The 26252-nt window shown below is 39.7% G+C and overlaps 2 protein-coding genes across 6 annotated transcripts in view; one reads left to right on the top strand and one right to left on the bottom strand.

Moving 5' to 3' along the window:
* Positions 1-26252, top strand: part of LOC129765011 (6-phosphofructo-2-kinase/fructose-2,6-bisphosphatase 4) — an 83265-nt gene that overhangs the window by 45004 nt on the left and 12009 nt on the right. For 3 of the 5 annotated variants that reach the window (XM_055764765.1, XM_055764763.1, XM_055764762.1), the window contains exons 2-8: positions 5661-5947; positions 6051-6185; positions 6358-6417; positions 20584-20841; positions 20909-21127; positions 21191-21425; positions 21479-21606. In XM_055764765.1, the coding sequence (XP_055620740.1) occupies positions 5661-5947; positions 6051-6185; positions 6358-6417; positions 20584-20841; positions 20909-21127; positions 21191-21425; positions 21479-21606 (1322 nt within the window). Of the gene's footprint in view, positions 1-4878; positions 5506-5660; positions 5948-6050; positions 6186-6357; positions 6418-20583; positions 20842-20908; positions 21128-21190; positions 21426-21478; positions 21607-26252 lie in introns of those variants that run through there. The other 2 variants (XM_055764767.1, XM_055764766.1) reach the window with 2 other exon arrangements.
* Positions 6010-7191, bottom strand: LOC129765012 (uncharacterized). The gene is made up of 2 exons (XM_055764768.1): positions 6386-7191; positions 6010-6331 (listed from the first exon to the last, which is right to left on the bottom strand). The coding sequence occupies exon 1, from the start codon at positions 7073-7075 to the stop codon at positions 6497-6499; it is 579 nt and encodes a 192-aa protein (XP_055620743.1). The 5' UTR covers positions 7076-7191; the 3' UTR covers positions 6010-6331; positions 6386-6496.

The following is a 26252-nucleotide window of genomic DNA, read 5'->3' as shown; positions in this document are numbered from 1 at the left end:
AAAAGCCGCTTTCATTAAGAGCTGAGAGAGAGGAGCCAGCTCGCGTTTGTTGTGATCACCTTTATGTCAGCGCGAACCAGTCACGGTGAACCAAGGGGAAGTATTGAAATATGTAGAAAATTTTAACATGCCTCATTTTTGCAAGACATTTTATCTGAAAATAATTTTGACGTCGGACTACATCGTTCATTTTTATATCGGAGTGTAAGTTCAAAGCTTCGAGAACCAGAGTGTTACATTGGAAAAATTGGATTGAAGACAAACAAATCCTCAAAAATCGTTGCATACAAGCCGAAAACGCCGAAGCTATAGAAATCAGCAGCAGCTTCTAAAAAAACTACCGTCGCCACACATAACGCACAACACGAGAGTGTTTTCAGCAAATCAAATCTAGTTCTTTTCAGAAAGAGTTTATTAAATACTGCGGTCAAATATTTTTTTTGTAATTTCTTCGATCAAGTGCGATCAACGTAAGATTACATCTTTCGAGAACTTATTAGGGGTACAATGAATCTTGAGAAAGACAATTCATTCCTGCTCGACACTCACACAAACGATGTTCACTCAACAATTTCACAAATGGGAAGTGGGTGTTGTGAGGGAAGGCAGAGTGAGCGCAACATTTATGTAGACTGATTGGAAGCGATAGATATGTTGGAAATGGTATATAAATTATATATAAATTATATCACACACAAAGGGGAGAAAGACTCTTGACTCTTTTGTTTTGTGGGCAAGACTAATTGGTTCACCTTCACTATCGGTCCATTCGATTGGACCTTCAACGATACTGCTGCCTTGATTAGCGACCTGCATGTCAAATTTAAAATTTGCATATGAATGGTCCACCAACGATGGGCAAGAATAGCAAATGCGTCGAGAGACTGGTAGTATAACTCTCATTTTCATCCGAATCGTGATCACCTCCTATTAAAAATGCAGACACAGCATCCTTTTTAGTCAACCTATTATTATTTCCATCGGGCACAAACAAAATTCCCTCAAAATGTACCTGGGAGAAATCAATGTTGACTCTTTTCATTAGGAGATTAGCACTTATTTTATATATTCCACATACGCTGCATATTCAATTTGCATCGGAGAGTATACAATCATCGCCCACATTCATAAAATCGATTCACTGAGCTTGCAGTAATAAATCAACCTGAAACCAGTGAAAGAATGAATCAAAGAATGAAACAATTCGCGAAAACTGAATGAACGATTGGAAAAAGTCACAAATGAGCCCAAAACACCCACAAATTCACACAAGATCTCAACCAATAAAGAAATCATAAAAATCAGTTTGCTTATTATTTCGGATAATTTTTTAAAAATCATCGAAATAATTCTTCAGGACATCTACAGAGTAGCTCATAAGTCACGCAATCGATTTGCACCAAAAAAAATAGTATAGAAAAAAGTCTCCCGATACATAATCTTTGCTCTCGAATAAAACAAAGTCGACAACTGAACCGCTTAGGAACCAACACGCTCGATAGTTGCAACGCGATTGTTTTTTTTTCCTTCAGAGAACGTTGCGTTACTTATGCGCCACCCTGTATATCGAAATTATCAAAATTAAAAAAAAACTTGTTTGGATGGATCGATGCTGCTGGAAGCCATGATGTGGACTGACCTGGTACATCTTTTATTATTTCCTACATGATCAGTGTTCAATTTTGACGTAGGACTACATCTAACCGGAAGATATAGGGGGTGAAATGGAAATCTAGGCACTGAACAAGTAGGAAAAAATGCAAGATTTGGAACGCTTATAACTCGAGCATTTCTCAATAGATCGCAAAGGTTTTTGCAACAATTGATAGGAAATATATCTACGCATCTATCATAACGAATAACATTTCATTTTTCTGGAGATAAATAATTGAATAATTGTGAAATATCAAGCATTGTCAAAATACACTATGTGCCCATTTTTGATTGGTCCATTTTGTGCTCCTCGTACCGACCAAAACGGGCAACCAGAGCAGCAGCAAAATAGAATGAAGCACGATTGGAAAGGAAGAAGAAAAAAATGAACGAAACATTGGTCGCAGTCTCACACATGCGTAATTCTCGAGCCAGCCAGTCAGCTTAAAAATCCCCGCTCCGCTGCCGTAACGATCATTCTCATTCAAACCGTACACCACATCGGTTCGCATCACAACACATCAACAAACCAATCCAAGCAGCCATGTCTGGACATGGTAAAGGAGGAAAAGTGAAGGGAAAGGCAAAATCCCGCTCGAACCGTGTTGATCTGGAGTTCCCCGCAAGGGTGGCTAGGCCGAGCACGTTAGTACCAGTGCAGCAGTCCACCTAGCCGGTGTTATATAGTTTCGGCCGCCGAAGTGATCGAGTTAGCTGGCAAAGCTGCTCGCGACAATAAGAAAACCCGCATTCGGAACAGACCACATTCGGTTCGGTGGACATCAAGACAACAGGCAGTTGCAGCGAGTGGCGAGTGGCAAACGCAATCGCAAAACGGCATCAGGTAACAGAAGAAAAAAGTTTGTTATTTATACAAACTGCTTTGGTGGCAAATCCAGAACAAGGCGGCATCGAGGGCCTTCGAAATGGTTTTTTTCAAAACCACGAGTACTAAGTTTTCTAAATTGGAACCATTCCATAAAACAAGGCGCTTTTCAGGGCCATTAAACCTTCCAAAAAAGAGTTTAGGAAATACAGTTCAATGCTTTCTAAAACAATATCCAAAATAATAATAAAACACAAATTGATTTTTTCATAATTTGTTTGCCAGGATATGATGAGTATGTGAATTTGGCAGTTGTTCTGAGCTTATTGATTTTCACCAATTCTTAAATTGCTTCTAGATTGAAAGTACAGTAATTTACACTTATCTCGACATTTAACTAATTGGACGGACATGTAATGCGACATATTTAGTTGGACACTTTTGTAAACATAGAGTTCGGGGTCCAAATTATGACCCCACATTGAAAGTTGACACTGTACCACTGTCATCGCAAATGTTCAATTACAGGTTAAAATTACCTCCAATCCGATACTGAGTGGTGGTAATGCGACGTGCCATTGAATGTAATTTACTGTAAAATATGTCACAAGCTGGATGGGAAGAAATTTTCCAACTGTGAAAGCTGTGGCGAGTGGCAAATGCAATCGCTAAACAGAAAGGTTTAGCCGAACAAGATGGGGATATCGAGTGATAACAAAACAATAAACTTTTTAGATTGAAGATAATTTTGTGATCCTGAAAAGGACCCTTTTTAGCCTGCATGTGAATCCAACGAGCGAACAAATCGTAATGAATGTATTTTCTTCTACTTCTTCTTTTTGGCTTTAAGAGGGTTTAAACTTTTCAGTTCATTCGCCTCTATGAATGTATTTTTTGCCATCGCTCCCTTTTAACGCTCATTCGTTCGTCTCGTTGGACTCGCCCCTCTGGCTGAGTCTGCCGATTTGTCTCTATCCTGTGAATGTGTACCGCTAGAGTATAAAACACGCGGACCCCAAAAAAATATCTTATTTTCTTTCAAACCGTAAACCCGTGTGGTTGTACGGCATCGGCATCGTGGACGTAACAAAGGAGGACAAGTTAAGCGAAAGGCAAAGTCTCACTCGAACCGTGCAGGTCTCCAGTTCCCTGTTGGTCGCATTCACTGATTGCTCCGCAAGGGTAACTAGGCTGAACGGATTGGTGCCGGAGCACCAGTATACCTAACAGCGATTATAGAGTTTCGGCCGTCGGAGTGCTCGAGTTGGCTTGCAAAACTGCTCACGACAATCAGAAAACCCGCATAAAGAACAGAGTAGCTTCGATTCGGCGCTCATCAAGGCAACAATTAGTTTCAGTGAGTGGCAAAGTGTTTCTCCGGCACGTCGCATTAAATGTAATTTACTGAACAACATGTCACAAGCTGGATAGCAAGAAATTTTCCAACTGTGAAAGCTGTGGCGAGTGGCAAACGCAATAGCTAAACAGGAAGGTTTAACCGAACAAGATGGGAATATCGAGTGATAACAAAAACACAACACCAAAGGTTCTTTTCAGAACCATCAACATATTCATAAAGAGTAAACAGTAAACTAATCCATTTTTCAGGTAGATAGGTAGGTATTCACGTAGGAGAAGAAAATAAAACAATATATTTAAAATATATATTTAACAAAAGCTGTCCCCTTTGTATAGTTCTACGTCACTCCGGTTATGTCCCCGACATTACCCACCCGTCTTTTTTTACCCCCCCCCCCATATATTCCTGTTAGACGGAGTCCTACGTATCAAATAGGGGGTAAAAACGTACAAATGTTTTCACAAACAAAGGTTCACGTCAAGTTTGAACACTTTTCTCATAAATGAATGATAACAACTTGCTTGTCTGAAATTGTCCAAATTAAATTCTATTGATGAGAACGCGTAAGAAGAATAAGAACAAAACAAACTATCTGTCATTCAGCTGGCTCCTCTCTCAGATTAAAAGTAATGAAAATGGTTACCCTACTCCATTCTTTCTACGCCCTTCTCCCCTGCTGCCATCTGTTGCTCGGCATCAGGTACTATCCGATCTACCAACACCACACAATTCACATCACAAACAACTCTTGCATACACACGCATGCGGTTCACCTCTTGAGGATGTAGTGGTGCCGCTAAGAGTAAACACCACAGATGAATTTGCTGGTATTGCACAACGGCACACGCTGATACTGCTGCCGCTGCTACTGATGATGATGATGATGATTATCATGCTAAAATCGCCGATTATGGTGAACGCGGTCCATCCACCGATAACGACCCGCGATGCGCTATATCTTTCCGATGGCTAGCTGGTCATGCGGATGAGGCGTTATCCACGATCGGACCATATACGCGTCGAACCAGTCTCTCCGGTTAGATGCCATCCCGATAGCGATTGCTATTCTCTCCTGCGCTGCTGTTGCAGAATGTCGAGCTGCTTTCTTCGTGGCATTAAATACCATTCGCTGTGATTTTCTAGTTTAACAATTTGGTGTTATACGATTAAGGTGCAGTGAATAGTGAGTTTTACAAAGCAACGTTTCGAAGTTGGTTTCGGTCAGAGTCGGGTAGAGGAAAACAAAGTTACTAACAACGCACACACACACACAAACGTTCACTGTCGGATGATCTGTTCCTGTGTTATTAATAAGCTATCGCTATTCGAAATATTGATGGGCAAAAAACTATTGTTTTGCCGTTAATAGTCACAACATACTGTTGATTACTTAGATAACCTGGATTATCGCACAATCAGGCAACGAATACGTCAGTAGTCGGTCATTTCAATCGGCGGCTTTGCGGCAATCAAGGTGTCAGCATTTCTCTGGCTCCATAGAAACAGTTCATATCTGGGCATTACACCACCGATAAGCATTTAGCAAATATCAAATCCCGTTCGAGTGATATCCTAAGTGAAAGAGTGATAATGGCGGAGAGTGATAAAAATGACAGCATGAAATCGCTTGGATGGAAATTTCTGAACAAGGAGACCTTTGGCAATGGTACGAACATTGATTGTTGACGTCAGTGGATTGTGGTTTTTTTTTGCTCTCTGTTTTCGGCGACGGAATGGTCCAATAGAAATATGATATGCAGCTTGCGAAGTCATTAATCGATAATCTTGTTTTTCTTTCTCGTTTCACAACTCCTCCGGCAGGTGAGAGGGCCAACTATGTAAACAGTCCACATGTCATTGCCATGGTAGGGTTACCAGCCCGGGGCAAAACATACATCTCCAAGAAGCTCTCGCGCTATCTGAACTGGATCGGCATCAACACGAAGGTGTTCAACCTGGGCGAGTATCGGAGACATGCAACGGACGCATACCGGAGCCATGAGTTCTTCCGGCCCGACAACGAGGCGGCTATGGCCATCCGACAGCACTGCGCCGAAATGGCACTCGAGGATGTCTGCCAGTGGCTTGAGAATGGGGGAGAAGTGGCGGTAAGTTGATGATGGAATTGATTCGCGACGGAAATATTATCAATTATATTAATTGGAGAACCAATTGACAATTTTCACATTCAAATTTATTCATTCCTTCCAGGTGTTTGATGCAACGAATTCAACCCGCGAAAGACGGCGGATGATCCGTGAAATCATCGTACACAAAATGGGCTATAAGCTGTTCTTCGTGGAGTCTATTTGCGATGATCCGCAGATCATCGAGCAGAATATTATGGTAAGTTTAGCTCCCAAGGAATCCGGCATATGTTTCAAGCTTCACCAAATCGTTCACATCGATATTTTTCTCACTCTTCTTCCGCCCACAATACCCCTTTTTGGCTTGATTTCGATTTTCCCCCTTGAAACTTTCACTCAAAATTTCTGCAAACAAAAAAACACTCATTTAGATGAAGCTCAGCTTTATGGAGCACTTACCGTCTCCGCTGGTGGTGTCTGATGTTTCCGAGGTGACTATATGCACTCTAACCCGGCCTCCGTTTGTACTTTTTTCTTTCTGCTTGTGTGTTTTGTTCCTTCTGTTTGTTCTCACACCGTTGTTGGTGGGTGGATTCGCGTAAGTGTTACATTCTGTGGGACCGTGTCGCGATAGGTGCGCTCAAAAAGATCACACATGTCGCTTGTGGCTTGTCCTTGCGAGGTCTGTATGTGTTTGATGAAACCAAGCAGTTTGCGCACATTCGGTGGATGGTTCCCGTAGCGATCCCGAATTCCCCGCAGGAAAGCTTCGCTCCACACGAGATGCTCCCCGGGGATGTTGGTCTCGCCGGAGGCCATTAGAACGACGGTGCTCAGGGTCGCATCGAACATGCGATAGATTTGGCCGCTAATCGAGGCCGCCTGCTGGTACGTATTGTGGTCTCGTATGATTATGTCGAGGGCGTGCGCAACTCGGTAGCTCCAACCGGAGCGATCCAACATGGAGAGCGATCTGGCGCTCTTGTCCGACGAGCCACGAATACTGCTGCTATCGCTGAGCGCTTGGTGAGTTGAAACACCCGGAGAGATTAGGAACGAGGAAAGCTCGTGCTGAGTCTTGGCCAACTTTGGACGGTAGTTGGTACGAAATGCCGTTAGAAGTGGTCGATTGCTAACAGGAGTGTTCATTCTATTTCACTCTATTTTTTTATCGTGGGTTTGATTCCTGTTTTGCTGATTGAGAGTGTTGTGTGGCTTATATAATAAAGCAGGATCACGTGAATTTTGCGTCTCTATACTGCCAAAATGTGTTTGTTTAAGGCTGAGGCTACTTTGACCCGACAAAAGATAGAGAAGAAACACTGGAACTATTTTAATCAGCCGATTGCTGTGATTGATGCTAAGATACTTAGGAAAATCTTAAGCAGAACTGTCAATGGGGAACTCAATCTAGGGGGCTGTCCACATACCACGTGGGCAGAAAAAGCGCGGTTTTAGACACCCCCCCTCCCCCTCTTGTCCACGTGGACATCCCTCCATGTTCTATTCCATATTTTTATTGGTAAAAATGTTAGCTACCGGCGCCAAGCGCATATTTTTTTACGAATCGTGTGGACGTCAAAGTGTTAAAATAATTAAGGAAATAACTGAATTGTGTCCAAATTCCATTTAAGTTTATTTTATTTTAGTTTTTACTAACTGTACCTGCTTTGCTGTGGCCCATTGCTGTATGGTAGAGAAATGAGTAGCATAACAAAACACATGTTTCATATGAGTTTAATTTTGAAAATACTTGTGAGTATACATTTTTTTTTGTTTTCCATTAAAAACGAAAATATAAAGGCTATCTGGTTTTCCAAAACGGAAAAACGCAATGAACAGTTGACCAGGTGAGGAACAATCCACATCTGAATGTAAACTACACAACTGCAAAAATTGATCTACGCTAATCGAATAAAAATAAATGGATTTGAAATCATTTTCAAATACAATTTAAGTTAGGATTTTTAAACACTTGCAAAAAAAAAATTGTTGATAAGGGTGGCAATGGATGTATGGAAAAAAATCATCATCGAATTTCAAAAACCGACCATGTACAATTTGTTTATTGGCCCAATAAAATGACCCATGCAAACTTTCAGCTCAATCGGACATGATTTAGAGGTGCCTCAAAGCACTCAAAATTTTGATTTATTGATCCTCAAAAATCTTCCAAGGGGGGAGCAAAGGAAATTTGAAAAATCGATTTTTTTTTGTCAATGCTAAATGACTTAAAATGCATTGAACGACGAGATCTGGTGTTACCTCGAAAAAAAAATTTTGGCTGAAAATCGACCTTTTGGGACTGAGTGTCCAAGAAATCAAAACTTTGAGTGCTTTGAGGCACCCCTAAATCATGTCCGATAGAGCTGAAATTTTGCACAGGCCATTTTTTTTGGCCAATTATCAAAATGTACATTGTCGGTACTTTACATTTGATGATTATTTTTGTCCATAGGGGCTGTCCACATACCACGTGAAAAATATTCTGCATTGCAAGAAAATTTATTCGTATTTCTGCTGTCGGATAGTACTGTGCGGTGGAAATTCCATATTTCTTCATATCGTTGAAATTGTTCGCTGAAATTTGTATTCAGAGAGTTTCGCACATGAGCTGAGAGCGATCGATTTATTTTCATTGATTTTAAAGAATCTTGCGTTATCATCATCGATCAGCATTGGGACGCTATATCAGCAGAATTTAGATGCCGCCAAAGCATGTTGGAATGTTGTAATATTAAAAATACACGACGTTGTTTTCGATCTTTCGATTCACTTTCCTCCTTCAATGACAAAACCGCTTCGTTTATGTTATTCAAGAACTCGAACAATTCATTTTGAAATGGATCGTATCTCCATCAACAACTCGCTTCATAAATGCAATGAAAACTCGCAGTTTGAAGCAAATAGTGTCAGGCGAAGAAAAATATTATCCTTTACAACAATGTTGAGCGATATGAACCATAATTAGATATCTCCAATCTTCACCTGCAGAAAGCCAATCTTTGTGTCTAGTGAGAAAGGAGAAAAATTCTGCATTATAAGCTTCTACCAGGGAGTCTCCGTAGCCACATTGGTTGCGCGTTCGCTTAGTAAGCGATTGATCGTGAGTTCAAAACTCAGGGCCCCCCATCTCTGTGTTGTTACAGAATAGCTACGTCCAAGCAACAATCATCAGCGATCAAGATCGATCCACGGTCGAAATAAGATCGATTCATCCATACAACTGCTCTGCTCTGCAAGACACATCGGGCTGCTGTTCTATATAAATAACTCAACGATGATCAATCAACTGTCTCCGCTGTCCGGTCTAACTGGATAATGGAAGAACAGAAGGAAAACTCTTACGCCTAAATGGCTACTGTGTAAATGTGTACCATATGCAAGGGTATAGAAGGGAATACTCTAACGCCGAAAAATGGCAACTGTGTAATGTGCTAATGTACACTAATGTACACAAGTACACGATTAAAATTCGGCTCTGTTTACAGCTAAAATGCTAATGAGCCTAAAATAAACAAAAGGGATAAAAAAAGCTTCTGCCAAACAGCCAATCGATACATTTCAACAAGCACTATTCGTAACTAAACGAATCAAAATCGTCAATCTAGAACAAACGTTCAGAATTGGCCAAGACGTCCTCTTCCAGAATAATGCCAAACCTCATTTTTTTAGAGTCAAAATTTTTTTAGAGTTTGACTAGGATGTGATAGTCTACCTGCTATCATCAGATATTGCTTTTTTTGTTTATCACTTGTGAGTTCAAAACTCAGGGTCCTCAATTGACCATCTTTGTGTTGTAACAGAATAACTACGTACACGCAACAATTATCAGCATTGGAGATCGAACCAACGGTCGGAATAAGATCGATTCATTCTTACAACTGCTTTACCGTGCAAAAACATCGGGTTGTTGTTCTATTATTAACACAACAATGATCATATCAACTGTCTCCGCTGTCTATGGAAGCTGAACTATGGAAGAACAGATAGAATACTCTTACGCCTTAATGGCTATTGTGTAATGTAACATATGCAATGGTATAAAACAGTGAGTTTCAACCCGTGGGGAATTCCCCCCTAGTTGGGAATTTGGTCATTAAAAAGGGGGAATTAACTTCGCAATGTTTGAAAGACTTTCGTCAGCGAATGATGATGTTCCAGACGACGAAACAATACAGAAGACCATATAAAAGAAAATTTTTAAAAGTTAAGTTCAAGTTAAACTTGAAACATATTTTCCTTATATCAAAGAACAAATTTAAACATGTTTGAAATGCATTCTGACTGGCAGTGACGAAAGTTTCGGATCAATTTCAGAACAAACTCATCGATCTACAAATGATCGATTCTTATCCTGATATGCGGAATAAGCGTTACGAGTGTTGCTGTCTTTTGCGTAGTATTTATGTAAATCTGGATTTCCTACAATGCTGCTGATGGGAATAAAACAACGTAGCAGAGTGAACTTCGAAGACACGAGGAGTGCTTTTCGACAACGCTTTCAAGAAGATTTTGGCGTAAATCGTTCAGGCGCAGGTACCATACTGACTTGCCAAGCTTTATATAACTACAATCAGATACAAGTATAAAATCAAATAAAATCAAAATCAAAAAATTGTTGCGAATATATCTTGAAAACCGTTTGTACTCTTACATTACTTTACTGATATGCTACAGACTTTATTACAAAATACTGATAGGGGTGAAGCACTGGGATTATTTTTCGCCAAGGGGGGAATTGCACAAAAAAAGGCCGAAAACCACTGGTATAAAAGGAATACTCTTACGCCTAATATGGCAACTGTGTAATGCGCTATTTATAGATTCGACAAAAACATGTGACATGTACACGATAAAATGCTGATGAGCCTAAATAAATAAACAAATTGGATAAAATAGAGTCTATGATTGTGGGTGCCAAGCGATTTCTGGACTTTGTTTTGTTGGCATTGTAAAACGAAAATATTCGCTCAACACACGCTGATGAAAGTATCGACGACCAACGGATGGGAAATCGTAGGATTTAAAGTCTCCGTGAACAAAGGAAAAGAAGAAGAATGAAGGGGAATACTTGCCTAGAGTATAAACAGTGGATCTCGCTGAGGCAAACTTTCATTCGGCATCGGACTGTTGAGTAATCCAGTTTACTTTGCTTTCGCTGCGCTTCGATCTAAAGACGCGTCCACATTACGCCAGTCGGCCTTGGCCGCCCGGTAAAGCCGACTAAATGTGGACGTACCGCCCGGGCTTGTTGACGTGCCGAAAACCGACTCGAATCAAACCGAACCCAACCCGAAACAAGTGGGTCCGGTTCGAGAAAATCGAACCAAAATAAAACGGAGTAAATTAGCGTTGACGGCATTGTGCTTCGTGTGTTCGTGACGGCTTCGTGCATCCGATGGGACTTCGGCTTCGTGCACCCGATGGGGCGTCCACATTACATAACGAACCGAATATGCCGCCTGGTGCAGGCCGATCGGCATCATTCGGCATGGTGTGGACGCGCCTTAAGATTTTTCCCCACCAGTGGTAATCCATCTTGGAAATCGTCGTTTGATTTTTCTTTTCGTTTTTCGCGTTATTCGTATCGTGTGTTCTTCTTTAGAGGTGGGCAAAACGGTTCACCTCAATGAACCGTTCACTGACCAACCGTTCACTTAGGAGATCTAGTTCTTTTGATCAGTTCACTCACTCTTCTGCACAGTAGAGGGATATGTCAGAGCAAGTATAAAGAAGTGTGGGATGTTATGTAAGACTGTTCTGTTCATTCATAAAATGCTATTTATTAGCAAATAATTATTCTCCGAATTTTGTGAAAAATATCTCAAATCAAATATTGATTTTGAAATTTTGATTTAGTTCGAACCGTGATTTACTTTTCTCAGCACAAACTAGCTTTGTATGCTCTTCTTGCGATGTTTGGCAATAGCTGCTATAGTAAAACTATACCAAAACACGAACGCCTATCTCAAAATTATGGAGCACAATATGATATGATAGAAAAAATGTTTCATATCAGCGACCCGAATATTCATTTACTGTTTAACAAGACTGTTTGGAACATTTCGTTTTCGACTGTATTTTCTTGGGGAGGTCGATTTACATATCATCTTACTGAAATGTTAACTCAACTCAACTCTCAACTTAAAAATATGAAATTATAATTTTGTTTGATCAATAATCGAACAATTCAATTTAAAAACCATCGTATCCTGAAATGCTGCGTTTTATTATGAAAACGACAATACAGACATCTTATTTTTGTTGTTTCACGGGGCTATCGTTTGTTTCCCTTCGTTAATTTGAGGACCATTCACCGTGCAACACCATTCATCTATCACTCGTTCGTTTTCTTTCCTCTTATACATCGATCACCCCACACAGTTCGTTCTGAACTGTATGCCCAGTTCAGCCAGCGGTCATCGTACACATTTCGTTCTGAACTGGTTCTGAATTGCATACACAGTTCATCGTTCACCGTACACGGTTCTTTTTGAACTGAACTGTATACACAGTTCTGTCAGCGGTCAGTTCGTTCTGAACTGGGTATACAGTTCATATGAACTGTTGCCCAGTAGAAAAGAACGACAGTTCGTTACTCTTTTTGGTGAATTAGTTTTTTTGAACAGTTCATGAACGGTTTGCCCATCTCTATTCTTCTTTCCGCGTCATAAATTGGACGCGTAGTGTGCGATGAGCAAGAAGAAGAGGAAGGCAGGGTCGAGCCCTGCTAAAAACGAACGCATTGCTAGGGGCAATAAAATTTCAAGGTAAGCGTCATCTAATGATGCACGCGGTGTTGGTGCAGTGAAAAGCGCTCGCACTGAACCGAGCCTTCGCGAATGTGATACCGCACCGAACAACAGCGAAGTAGGCGATTTCGGCGCGTCGGTCGAAAATGTAAACGCCCAGGCAGCAACCAAAATCAAGCTACCCAGCTGGTGGTGAAGGCGGTCGCCCTTGACAAACTCATCAGCGAATTCGCATCGATGGGTGTTACAGCAGAGTACAAACTGTGTGGCATAATTCAGTCTTTTTCCAAGCAGTTAACATTGTTTATTTTCCGTCTTCATAAGGGCTTCGTTGGTGCCTTTGAGAATGCATCAATGCATTAAACTGAAGTTATGGCGAAGCCGACGTTAAGGTTGTGCACCAAAAAATTATTTGGGAATACCAAGCATCTTGAATGTCTTACTGGAATGTTATAAGTTATTTGGGTTCGCGTGCCAGTCGCAAAACTGCCTTCAACTAGGATTGCATTTGCGCTAATATTGATCATAATGAAGCATTGCTACTGTTTTCGAGGTTGTTATTAACAAAAAGAGTTTATTTCTCTTGTTTAGTCATCAAGAAAGTAAATGTTCTGGAATTTTGTATGTGATTAGGTTTTGCTTGCCAGTAGCAAAACTTCCTCCACTAAGGGTGACAGCTGCGCTTCTCTCGAGCATGAGAAAGTAATGCAACTCTTTTCGAGGCCAGTAATATTAACAGAAGCGTTTCTTTTGAGAATAGCGCAAAATGATGAGATGTTTATATTGCTATTAGTTTCAAGCCACCAATGTATGGCTCTGTATGCATGCTATGGTGAACGCTTGTTTGGCGCTTGGTTTACGCTTAGTTTGTACGAACGATATCTAGAGATGCGATTCCTTTGAGGCAATACTAAATAACATGTAGCATGATATTTGATACTTGCAAGTGTTGTCATTGTTGTTGTTTACATGCGGTGCCAAAGATATATTGATGTGGTTATGAGATATGGAATAATGGTGCTGGTGCAACATGTATATAATCGACTGTAGCCGAGTCTATGTCAATTTCAAAAAAAGCCACCGGAATAGCTTTCGAGGTAAATTTTCAATGCATTGACATGAAATAAATTGCGACATACGATTGTTTTGCGAGGGCAAGAATGAGTCATCAATCAATTATCGTCAACTGATTCTACAATGAAAAAATCATTTCAGAGATTATTCTACTAAGCATTTGTTTCTAAAATTTCACAGCATTATAGAATAATATCCGAAGGTATAAACAAGCGACTTATATAAAATAACAGCGTAGTTCTACGTCAACAATGCGGTCGTATCTTGGACATAACCTCCTATAATTTTTTTCCTAGAAATGGAGAAATGTCCACGTGGACAAAAGCGAGTGGGGTATGGAAAATATCCATGCTTGTCCACGGAGGGGGACGGAGGTGTCTGAAATCGTACTTTTTCTGTCCACGTGGTATGTGAACAGCTGTTATATTCTCTATCTGCTTTCGGAATCTTTGAAATTTACCTTTCTTATTTCATTCTACATTCTTCCAAACATTAACTCCTATCCCGAACTAAACGTTTCGCGTGTCTATTTACAAAGCGTGGTGATAACATCATAAATCAAGTCCTGTGGCATGTATTCTTATTACATCTTTACTGGTTTCCTTAAATGTTTGTTTATTGATTTGCTAACAATTTATCCTTTTTTGGAAATTATAATAATAATAATCCATTAGGGGGTCACTGAGATGTGTTATAGCCGGCTCTGATTTCTCATCGATATCGAAGGTTCGTTACATAATTTGTTAGAGTAGAGAACCATATCTCCGTACAGATTTGAAAAAAAATTTATAAATTCATAACAGACTTTGATTAATATTTCTTCAATCAAAATAATAAAAAAGTCATGATAAAAATTCAATAATTCCAAAAGTCCAAACTGCATCCGTTCCATGTCGTTTGTGTAACATATGCTTTTTCGGCAACTGAAGGTAATACAGTAGAATCCCGATTATCCGCGGGAAAAGCTGGCTAGCTCACAGCGAATAACGAAAATCGCGGATAACGCAATAAAGGACTAAAAATGAGCTCCAAACATTTAAAATAAAAGATATTTCAGCATGAAAACTATGTTTTATCAATACAAAAATCATTAAACCATCCATCTCCATGTCCATGACCAAAACAAAAATGCATGAGCCTATCACTCACTGACAATTCAAATGGATTTAAGGTAAATGATTTTGTTTTGTCCAGTCGAAAATATGATCATGGTTTGTCCATTGTCTTAAATGCTCTAGTTCAGCGCACCTCTGTCAAGTTAGGTATTCGAATATTTCAAAACATATAGATAATACTGTTTCCTTCATGATTTACAGTAGTTTTATAGTATATTTTCACGGATTCACATGTTTTAAAGGATTATAAAATCCGCATTCTATTGGTGTCAATGCGCCCCTCACTTGAGCTAACTTTTAATCAATCACCAGATGGTTATTTGGCACGTATTCAGACCTTTTCTGGATTATAACACTTACAAATATTGTAAACATCATACTAGTAGACCATTTGTATCAGATTGACCTCAATTCTGATCATTAGTTGTCCGATTCACTAATGCTGTTTTGTCCACATGATTTCTATGGAAACCGCTTGGCGCGCTGCAGTTTGTTTATGATGTCCTTCGCGTATAGCAGAAATAAAGTTTCCCTGTGTTGAGTGTGTTGAGGTGAACACTTTGAATATTCCCAATAAAAGGCAATATTTTGAAGAAAGCCTAAATTATGAATGGATCAATATGATGACAGTAAACTCAAGCAATGAGAAATACAACATTAACTTTTGAATTCGAATTTTTTTCATTCAAAAGTTATGATTTCTAAAACTGGACAAACCATGATCAAAGGTGAATTAATCGTGATCATGGTTTCTCTTTGTGGAAAATCGTTAAAAACATATATATTAGAATAATTTCAACGCCTTATGGTAGAATTAGAAACTAGAGACTTAGGGATTTTCAACAAGCTCAAACTCGTTTTGATTCTATGTGATTTTCATGAAGAAAAATCGATTTGCATTTGACAAGTTTCATGCCAACTCGATTGGCCGTTGGCAGCACCATCTCAGATAGCCGTGAAACGTTGTGGGTGTTAAGAAATGGGTCATTTAACTTTGCATACTTGAAGTATTCGAGAAATAATTAGACTACTTTTTGGAAATTTGGAAAAAAAAATTTCTTATTTTTCTTACAAAAAATTTTAACTTAAAAACTATCAAATTTCTACAAATTTCTTTTCAAAAGATGAAATGTAGGAAATTATTTAAATTTCCACAAAAAATACCAAAAAAAATTTTGCTGACAAAAAAAGTTATTTTAAAAATTAAAATTAATTTTTCTCAAAAACGTATTTTTTTAAATTCTCAAAAAAAATATATATATGAATAGCCCTTACAATTTCCAACAAGTCGTCCATACATCGGAAGATGGGCACTTTTACAGGGAAAAAGTATTTCGAACAATAACTTTTTCATGTTTTCTTTGAAAAAAAATCAACTTATTCTAATTTTGTTTAAAGTCAAGATAGCGATATACTGTATTCGACAAAGTTTTAGATCTTGTTGAAATATAAACTTTTGTCGAAGACATCAACTTTCTATCTTTTATAGTTTTTGGAATGTAAGTCATTTTTGTATGAAGACTCCTGAAAAAAATAATGTTTTGCTCGTAACATTTTTGTGTGTAAATTCTCGCGTTTGACATGTTTCTAAATAGAGAAAAGTTAGCAGAGCATGTAAATTGCGATAATTTATACATAAAAATGTTACAAATTAAAGATTAATACTATTTTTTCTAAGAAAAAAAATGAAAAAGTTGTTCTTCGAACAACCTGTTCCATGTAAATGTGCCCATCGTCCGATGTATGGAAAAGTTGTTGGAAATTTTAAGGGCTATTCATATCTATTTCTTTCAGAATTTACATGCATAGGTTTTCGAGAAAATTTATTTAAATTTCCAAAATATTTTTTTTCAATTAATTTTTTTTCCAAAAAATTGTTTGAAAATTTTTAATTAAACAATTTTCCACATTTCATCCTTTGACAACAATTTTGTAGGTATCATAGTTTTCAAATTATATTTTTTTGTAAGAAATAAAGAAAAAAAATTGTCTTTTTCCAAAAAGTAGTCTAATTCTTTTTCGAATATTTCATGTATATAAAGTTGCTTAAATGACCCATGTCTTTACACCCACAACGTTTCACTACTATCTGATATGGTGCCGCCAACTCCTAAGACGAGTTGGCATGAAATTCGTCATTTACTAGTTGCGTGAAAACACCGTAAATTGGACAAACCAAGATCATTTACCCTACTATGGAACTCAGTGTCGCGCATCTTCCCCACCGCGGATCATCCACTCGCGAATAATCGGGGTTCCACTGTATTTTGACAAAAATCGACAGATAAGGTTTGATTGGGTTCACACACATCGCTGTTTATTATGCTGCTGAAAAACTTCTCGAGTTTTCCATATGGCCCTCGGTTACTCGCCAAACAGTTACTCGTCCGCTTAATATACGAACAATCATTAGTACAATTTAGGGATGGTTAACCGGTTTTACCGGTAATATCGGATTTACTGCGGCATGAATTTAACAATCAATAACCGGTAATTTCGGTAATTTTTATTTTTACAGCTTGAATAATATTTGCCTTTAAACCGCTTTGAAATATTACTCGAGAATCAAAAAGAGATCGAAAAAACTCAACTGGCAGTGTTGAGCCGATTCTACAATCTCTGAACTTCAGTTCAAAAAGCGATTCAGCGATGAAGAACTCATAGCGATACGGCTATGCCGAAAGAACTACACCCTTCATGAAAACTGACGTCAGATTGCAATTTATGCTAGAACAGCTATCGGAGCAACCATCAGAAATTCCGGAGCAGCTGCTTGAAGTCCTCATTGACAGGACTACAGAAAAACGTTTCGCATATGCAGATTTGTTTGCCCATATGAAAAATCATTCTGCTCGTGGTCGTGACACAATTAATGATGACTTCGGCGTCTTCTACCAAATGTCACGGACTGCAATGATCAAGCAGACATTTGAAATCGTTTATGACTTGATGAAATTTGACGATTATGGTATTGATTCAGTAGCTGGACAACAGGAGGGAAAAAATCCACTGGACGTTGCAGAATCTGCAGAACAGTTGAGCATCAAGGAAAAACTTAAACCACGATTGTAGCAATCAAAAATATCAACATCTAGCCCAAGCTCAACTTCTATAAACGGATTGATGAAAACCCTCAGACAAGAGTTGTACAGAGGGCGTCAGAGGCAAATACGTAAAAATGGTATTCGATGCTCTTCGTACTGTACGCCCAACATCATTAAACTCTGAACGTGCGTTTTCCTCTTCTGGAAATTTCGTTGATATCCGATCTGGATTAGAAGACGACACAATTTACATTATTTGTCCTTAAGTATTGCTTTAACCAACAAAAAAAGTTGAAAAAGTTGCAAAACGTTTTCTTGTGAACTAATCATAATTAATAAAAGCCATTTCATCAAAAAATAGTTTATTTTAAAGTATTGTTATTACCGGTAATTTACCGGTTTTACCGGTAATGAAAGTATCATTACCGAATAACCGGTTATTGAAATTTTGACACGGTAATGCAATCCGAGATGAAAAATAGAAGGTGGGAAGATTCACGGGTTTTGCTTGTGTTAAACTTTGATTGTATTAGTAGCCAGGAAGATAAGAAGTTCACATACCAGGCATAACAGTCAGTTACTCAAATGGTACAACATTGAATGTGTCAACGAATAACGTTGAAAGAGGATATACAGAAAATAATTACATGTTTCCAAAAAATATTTTTCGCGTTACATTCATCATTTTAAAAATAAACAGAACATGTCACGAACCAAAATGTTTCATTTTTGTTATTTCTTCTTATATCAAAATTAGTATTCTAATTTTTACTATGTTTGGATTTTAGAGCATCTTCATGGTAGTTTATCTCTTGTCAGCAATTGTAATTCCTTTTTTCACAATTAGGGTGCTGAACACTGCATTCATCTAAAACTAGGACGGAAGCAGAAAACTTTCCGTCTCAATTTAGGTCATATGGAGTCTATTCAATTTATTTTTCAAGTGCATTTTACACGGAAAAAAAACTTGCTACTTTTTTCTCATGCGCTGTAAAATGTTTTCCGCCAAAGGAAAAAACGATTTTGTAACTCTGACTTTGTTCATTTACGTTTTTGGTCGATGTAACGAGAAGTAAAATAAAATTGAAATAAAGTTTAGAACACCTCAACAATACTGAAATTTCAGTTTCTGCTAAAATTTCAGTTGGGCCCCTATGATTTTGAACGCTAGCATTGATTTAAGAAAAAATACTAATTTGTTCATTTCATCTGCTTATTTTTACTTTTAATAACAACACTTTTCCTATGTAGTGGACTATTATAAGAAAAGTAACATACATAAACAAAATCTGTGACGTCACAGATTTAAAAATCTTCCCACCTTTCATTTTCCATCTCGAATGCAATCCCTAGTACAATTTCACGGCTCTCTTTGATCATATTCTAGTTGCCTTCTTTCAAAGCTAGAGGCATTTTTGACGTAGGACTACGTCTTTCATTTCTATACCGGGGTGTAAAATCAATGTTTCGAAAACGAAAGCGTTACGCCGGAGACCGAGATTTTGAGTGTTAATAGCTCCTAAACAACTGAACGAAATGGTATGATAAACACTTCATTCGAAAGATAAAATGTCTACGCGTTCTATACTTGTTACTTTCTGATCCAAAAACTTGTTTCAATAGTCTTAAATTTGCTTTCAAAATAGGCTATTGAAATCACCAATCGGTATATAAGCGAGCGCCGCTCGGAAATCCTCTCAGTTCTAATTGAACAGCGATTGGAGCATGTTGTCGCTGTTGTGGTGAAGCTCTTCATTTATCATGAAAGCGCGGATGAACGGTGTCACCAAGAGCCTGTTTGTGCACCTTCGGCCAGAAGGGAATCCATCAGAAGGAGAGTGATGCTACAAACGGTTCCCCGGAAGATCTCGAAGCAGCCGCTACACACACACACACATACACGCACGGAATTCTTTTCGTTTGGATCAAGAAAGATCCGGAAAATAATCTGCCAGTTCCTCTAGGGATTTAAAAATACATTCATGTGAAAGAGTTTATTTGAATGTTTTCTATCCATGTAACACTGTGACCAAATATGTTTCAATCAAGTGCTATTAACAGATGGTTATCGAGTTAGCATTAACCACTGGTGGGCTTCCAGTATCGAGGAAAATGTGGAAATATCTAATCGTTACTGAAAATAATCTGCCAGTTCCTCTGGGAATTTAAAATTACATTCATATGAAAGAGTTTATTTTAATGTTTTCTATCCATGTAACACTGTGACCAAATACATTAGGTTTTGTGATTTTTCAATCAATCGCAATCAACAGGATAGCTTCTGAAGATTATTCTTCCCCATCAGTAGGATATTTCCGTATCCAATATTGGATGCATAAAACCTTGTGCCTCCAACGTAACGCTCTCGTTTTCGAAGTTCTCCAAATATTCATTCATTCAGAATGAATTCAGATTCAACTTCATACAAATGATCTCTAAATCAACGATAGTCCTACGTCACCCTTGCGGTTATACCATAGATATAACCCACTTCCTGTTTTTCTCTCAGTTTAAAACCTCTATAAAAGAAAAAAAGATCAACCTCTTTATCCTCCACGGCAAAAGCAGTGCTGTCCGTACATAACCATCATAAGACTGCGTGTCCCCATTGTTCTCACAGTTTTCTGTGCTACAACCGCCACTTATTGGATCACTTTTCCATCCACCAGGAAGTGAAAGTCAGCAGCCCGGACTACCGCAACATGAACATGGACGAGGCGCTGTCCGACTTTCGACTGCGCATTGAGCACTACCAGGAGCGCTACGAGCTGCTGGACGAGGACATCGAGAAGGACCTGTCGTACATGAAGATCTACGACACCGGCGAGAAGGTGGTGGTCCACAAGCACGAGGGACACATCCAGTCGCGGATTGTGTACTACCTGATGAACATTCACATCACGCCTAGGACAATCTATCTGACGCGGGTAGGTTATCGCCATACGCGTGCTTTACTATGTGTCAGTCTCAATGCTCTTTATTCCATCATTCAAGCACGGTGAGAGTGATCACAATCTAGAAGGACTAATCGGCGGTGATTCGAATCTGAGCGATCGCGGACGTCGGTACGCGCGGGCCTTGGCAAAATACATCGAAGAGCAGCACATTGAGGGTTTGCGAGTCTGGACCTCGTGGCTGAAGCGCACAATCCAAACGGTGGCCGATGTTAACGCACCCCAGGAGCGCTGGAAGGCACTCAATGAAATCGACGCCGTAAGTGTTATGTCCTCAGGTCCCAACGTCAATCATTGCATTTTTTTTGTATCTCTTCTGAAGGGTATCTGCGAGGAAATGACCTACGAAAACATCCAGGCAAAGTTCCCGGAAGAGTTCAAAGCACGGGACCAGAACAAGTTTGCCTACCGCTACCCTCGGGGTGAGAGTTATGAGGATTTGGTCGTCCGATTGGAGCCGGTCATGATGGAACTGGAACGACAGGGTAATGTGCTGGTCGTGTCCCACCAGGCTGTTCTTCGGTGCGTTCTGGCGTACTTCTTGGACAAGACGGCAGGTTGTAACCATCTTAGTGATTCTTTTCAACGTCGTTTAACAATATTTTTGTAGATGAACTTCCCTACTTGAAAGTACCCCTGCATACGATCATCAAACTGACTCCGGTCGCCTACGGATGCAAGGTGGAACACATTAAGCTCCCCATTGACGCGGTCGATACACATCGTGCGAAGCCGGAGGTAAGTATTTCGAACGATACTTTTTCGTGTAGATAATTTGTAGATTAGAATCGGATTTATTTATTTGTGCTCTTGTTCCTTGCACGATATGTTCCTGCTGTAGGAACTATTTCTAACCAATTGATTCACTAGCAATGATACGTGAGAGTGTACCGAATGTTGCTTGCCATATTAACCTAAATCTACACGCAACATGTGTTTACTTTCCACTTGTCTTGTTTGAGCCGTTTCTTGTGATTTTAAATATGCCGCCAAGGGCCTGGTAACCTAAAGCTAGTGTTTTGCTAATGTTTTGAGACGTTAGTTGAACTTTCGATTTCGACTATTTTCCAAAAGTAAGGACACAAATAATCACACTTGGGCACAACTGGCTGTGTGTCAATATTTTTTCTTATCGTTCCATTACGCCTGCTTCCAGACTGCCACACATTCATTTTATGTACTTTATGTGATAAATAAAAGTAACACATAGAGGCGAATGAACTGCAAAGTTTAAAGCCTCTTAAAAACAAAGAAGAAGAAGAAGTAACACAACTTTTAGAGTGACACCTCACGTACTCAGTCCACTAATTAAAACTGACTTCTTTTATTCACTTTTATTCACTCTCGTATGAGCAACGTCTGGAAGATGAGATTGCCCGTTTGCAAGAATTGTTTGGAACATAGAAAGTTCGGAGCAAATGCAAAGAACTGCCGAGAACCTTGTCAGTTCAAATCAAAAAATTGTAATGGGTTGTATCTAGGACACGACCGCCGTTTTCGACGTACAACTACGGAATTATTCAATCCACTTGTTTATCACTTCGGATATTATTTTTGAATGCATCGAAATTTTTGTAATATCTTTTTAGCTATTAAATTTTTTCTTACTTTAGTAAAGGGTGTGTCACATCAAATTGCATCACGGAAAAAACGCTGTAGAAATTCGCCCAGTAGACCGATCCTTTTGAAAAATTTTAGACAGTAAAATAAAAACTATTAAACAATGTTTGGCATTTTCTTTTTATTCATACTTCGAGCCCAAGCCCGTATGCTCGCACGTAAAGAGGACCCCGTCCATAAGGTTCTGTACAACGTCAGGTTTTTTTGAACAGAAATCCATTTTCTCTTGAAGTCCGCCTCCGATTTCACAACTTTTGGGTTCTTCCGGAGGGCCTGCTTCATAATCGCCCAATATTTCTCTATTGGGCGAAGCTCCGGCGCGTTGGGCGGGTTCATTTCCTTTGGCACGAAGGTGACCCCGTTGGCTTAGTATCACTCCAACACGTCCTTTGAATAGTGGCACGAAGCGAGATCCGGCCAGAAGATGGTCGGGCCCTCGTGCTGCTTCAATAGTGATAGTAAGTGTTTCTGTAGGCACTCCTCAAGGTAAACCTGCCCGTTTACCGTGCCGGTGATCACGAAGGGGGCGCTCCGCTTTCCGCAAGAGCAGATCGCTTGCCACACCATGTACTTTTTGGCAAACTTGGATAGTTCCTGCTTGCGAATCTCCTCCGGAACGCTGAATTTGTCCTCTGCGGAGAAGAACAACAGGCCCGGCAGCTGACGAAAGTCCGCTTTGACGTAGGTTTCGTCGTCCATTACCAGGCAATGCGGCTTCGTCAGCATTTCGGTGTACAGCTTCCGGGCTCGCGTCTTCCCCACTATGTTTTGCCTTTCGTCGCGGTTAGGAACCTTCTGAACCTTGTATGTACGCAGGCCCTCCCGCTGCTTGGTCCGCTGAACGAATGAACTTGACAAATTCAGCTTATTGGCGACATCCCGGACCGAACTTCTCGGATCACGTCTAAACTGCTTAACTACGCGCTTGTGATCTTTTTCACTGACGGAGCATCCATTTTTGCCGTTCTTCACCCTCCGGTCGATGGTTAGGTTCTCGAAGTATCGTTTTAGTACTCTGCTGACCGTGGATTGGACGATTCCCAGCATCTTAACGATGTCCCGATGTGACAACTCCGGATTCTCGAAATGAGTGCACAGGATTAATTCACGACGCTCTTTTTCGTTCGACGACATTTTTCCAAATTTACGAAAAATTGACAGTGAAGCATGGCCAACGTGATCTATACACTCTTATCTGATTATAAGCGAAAGCTGAAGATATAATTCCTAAAAATTAAATTTCTACAGCGTTTTTTCCGTGATGCAATTTGATGTGACACACCCTTTAGACTCGAAAGAGTCGAGTAGAGTCGAAAGCTATCAGCACTTCTCATTTATTTGGTTCAACTCGCATCAGACTTTCTCCTTTCCACTCAGATATCGATCACAAACCATGAACCCTTTTGCTCCTATATTCCGCTTGAGATGTGATCGAACCCCACAACATACAACAGTACGGTTACCCTGCTGGAATTTGAAAGTATACTTTCATGAAATATACGTTTATCTATATAAATGCAGTGTATATCAATATTAAAACATTCTAGATACTCTTCCATATCCGCACTAGCACTAAAAATTCTCGAATGCTTTGTCGTTGCACACCTCGATACAGAGGGCTGCCTCTCTTTGTATCGAGCTGTGTGTGTATGTGTGTAAGATCAGCATTAGACATGAACAGCGTTGCGAATGTTCCAGTTTAAACTGGATTCTTCCAGTTTTTTTTTCACTTGATCCGGTCGAACAGTTAAACCCTAAAATCTTCCAGTTTTTTCAAATATCATCCAGTTTTATCCAGTTTTTTATATGTGTGCTTCAGTTTTACCCATTTTATGTACAATAAATTCAAAATGTATAAATAATGTTCCTCACTCACCCTTCCTATCTCTGGGCCAATTGAGTTTTTTGACGTAGAACTACGTCTTTCATTGAGGGTGCCAAATCAGAAAACAGGTCACGTTTTTATGAAATAAAGTTAACGTTAATAACTATTTTTGTCGCGAACGGATTTTGGCGATTTATATACTAAACGAATCGGAAATTCCGTAAGATTTGTTTAATATTCTATTCCCCTGCTTTGTAGATGGTTAAAATTCATGAAAACTTTAAGCGTTTCCATTTTCCCATACATTTGTTCTGTCCATTTGTGTGCTTTCCCGAACAGATCTGTCAATAACGAGCAACTTATCGACGACCAACGGAGGGGAAATCGTAGGATTTAAAGTCTCCGTGAACAAAGGAAAAGGTAGAAGAATGAAGGGGAATACTTGCCTAGAGTATAAACAGTGGATCTCGCTGACATTCTTTGTGTGGACACCGACTGGACAACATCGTTGCTGGACGAGCTGGACGGCGAGGGATAGAGTGCCTTTCTGAAGGCAAGAGGGCGGAGGTGGTAGCGCTGGAGTAGAGTAGTAGAGTAGAGTAGAGTTTTCAAAGGGCCTTTCTCAAGGCTAGAGACGAATGAACTGCAAAAGTTTAAAGTCTTTATAATACAAGACCTTCCTTCCTTCTCGCTGAGGCAAACTTTCATTCGGCATCGGACTGTTGAGCAATCCAGTTCACTTTGCTTTCACTGCGCTTCGATCTGAGATTGGACCCCACCAGTGGTAATCCACTTGGATATCGTCGTTTGGTTTTTCTGATCGTTTTTCGCGTTATTCGTATCGTGTGCTTTTCTTTCCACGTCATAAATTGGACGCTTCGCGTAGTGTGTGATGAGCAAGAAGAAGAGGAAGGCAGGTTCGAGCCCTGCAAAAAACGAACGCATTGCCAGGGGCAACAGAAATTCGAGGCAAGTGTCATCTAATGATGCACGCGGTGTTGGTGCAGTGAAAAGCGCTCGCACTGAAGCGAGCCTTCGCGAGTGTGACACCGCATCGAACAACAGCGAAGTAGGCGATTTCGGCGCGTCGGTTGAAAATTTAAACCCTCTGTACCCAGGCAGTAACTTAAATCAAGCTCCCCCGCTGGTGGTGAAGGCGGTGGCTCTTGACAAACTCATCAGCGAATTCGCATCGATGGGTGTTACAGCAGAGAACAAGCTGTGTGGCATAATCCAGTCTTTTTCCAAGCTGTTAAAATTGTTTGTTTTCCGTCATCATAAGGGCTTCGTTGGTGCCTTTGAGAATGCATCAATGCATTAAACTGACGTTATGACGAAGCAGGCGGTAAGGTTGAGCGCCAAAAAATTTGGGCATCTATACCAAGCATTTGGGCATCATACCAAGCATCTTGAATGTCTCACTGCAATGTTATAAGTTATTTGGGTTCGCGTGCCAATTGCAAAACTGCCTTCAACTAGTATTGCATTTGCGTTAATATTGATCATCATGAAGCATTGCTACTGTTTTCGAGGTTGTTATTAACAAAAAGAGTTTATTTCGCTTGTTTAAGTCACCAAGAAAGTAAATGTCGTTCTGGAATTTTGTGTGTGATTAGGTTTCGCTTGCCAGTAGCAAAACCTTCTCTACTAAGAGTTACAGCTGCGCTTCCCTCGAGCATGAGAAAGTAATGCAACTTTTTTCGAGGCCAGTAATATTAACATAAGCGTTTCTTTTGAGAATAGCGCAAAATGATGAGAAGTGTTATATTCCTAGTAGTTTCAACCCACCAATATATGGCGACTTATAGAGAAAAAAACAGTGTAGTTCTAGGTCAACAATGCGGTCGTATCTTGGACATAACCTCCTATAATTTTTTTTGACATTTATCGTTCGATCAATCCAGTTTGCATTTACCTTGGATCGATATTTTTTATTTCA

The sequence above is a fragment of the Toxorhynchites rutilus genome, chromosome 2, assembly GCF_029784135.1.
Source record: "Toxorhynchites rutilus septentrionalis strain SRP chromosome 2, ASM2978413v1, whole genome shotgun sequence".
Taxonomy (NCBI): domain Eukaryota; kingdom Metazoa; phylum Arthropoda; class Insecta; order Diptera; family Culicidae; genus Toxorhynchites; species Toxorhynchites rutilus.
The sequence above is the reverse complement of the archived record's forward strand: the minus strand, read 5'-3'. Positions and strand labels throughout refer to the sequence as shown.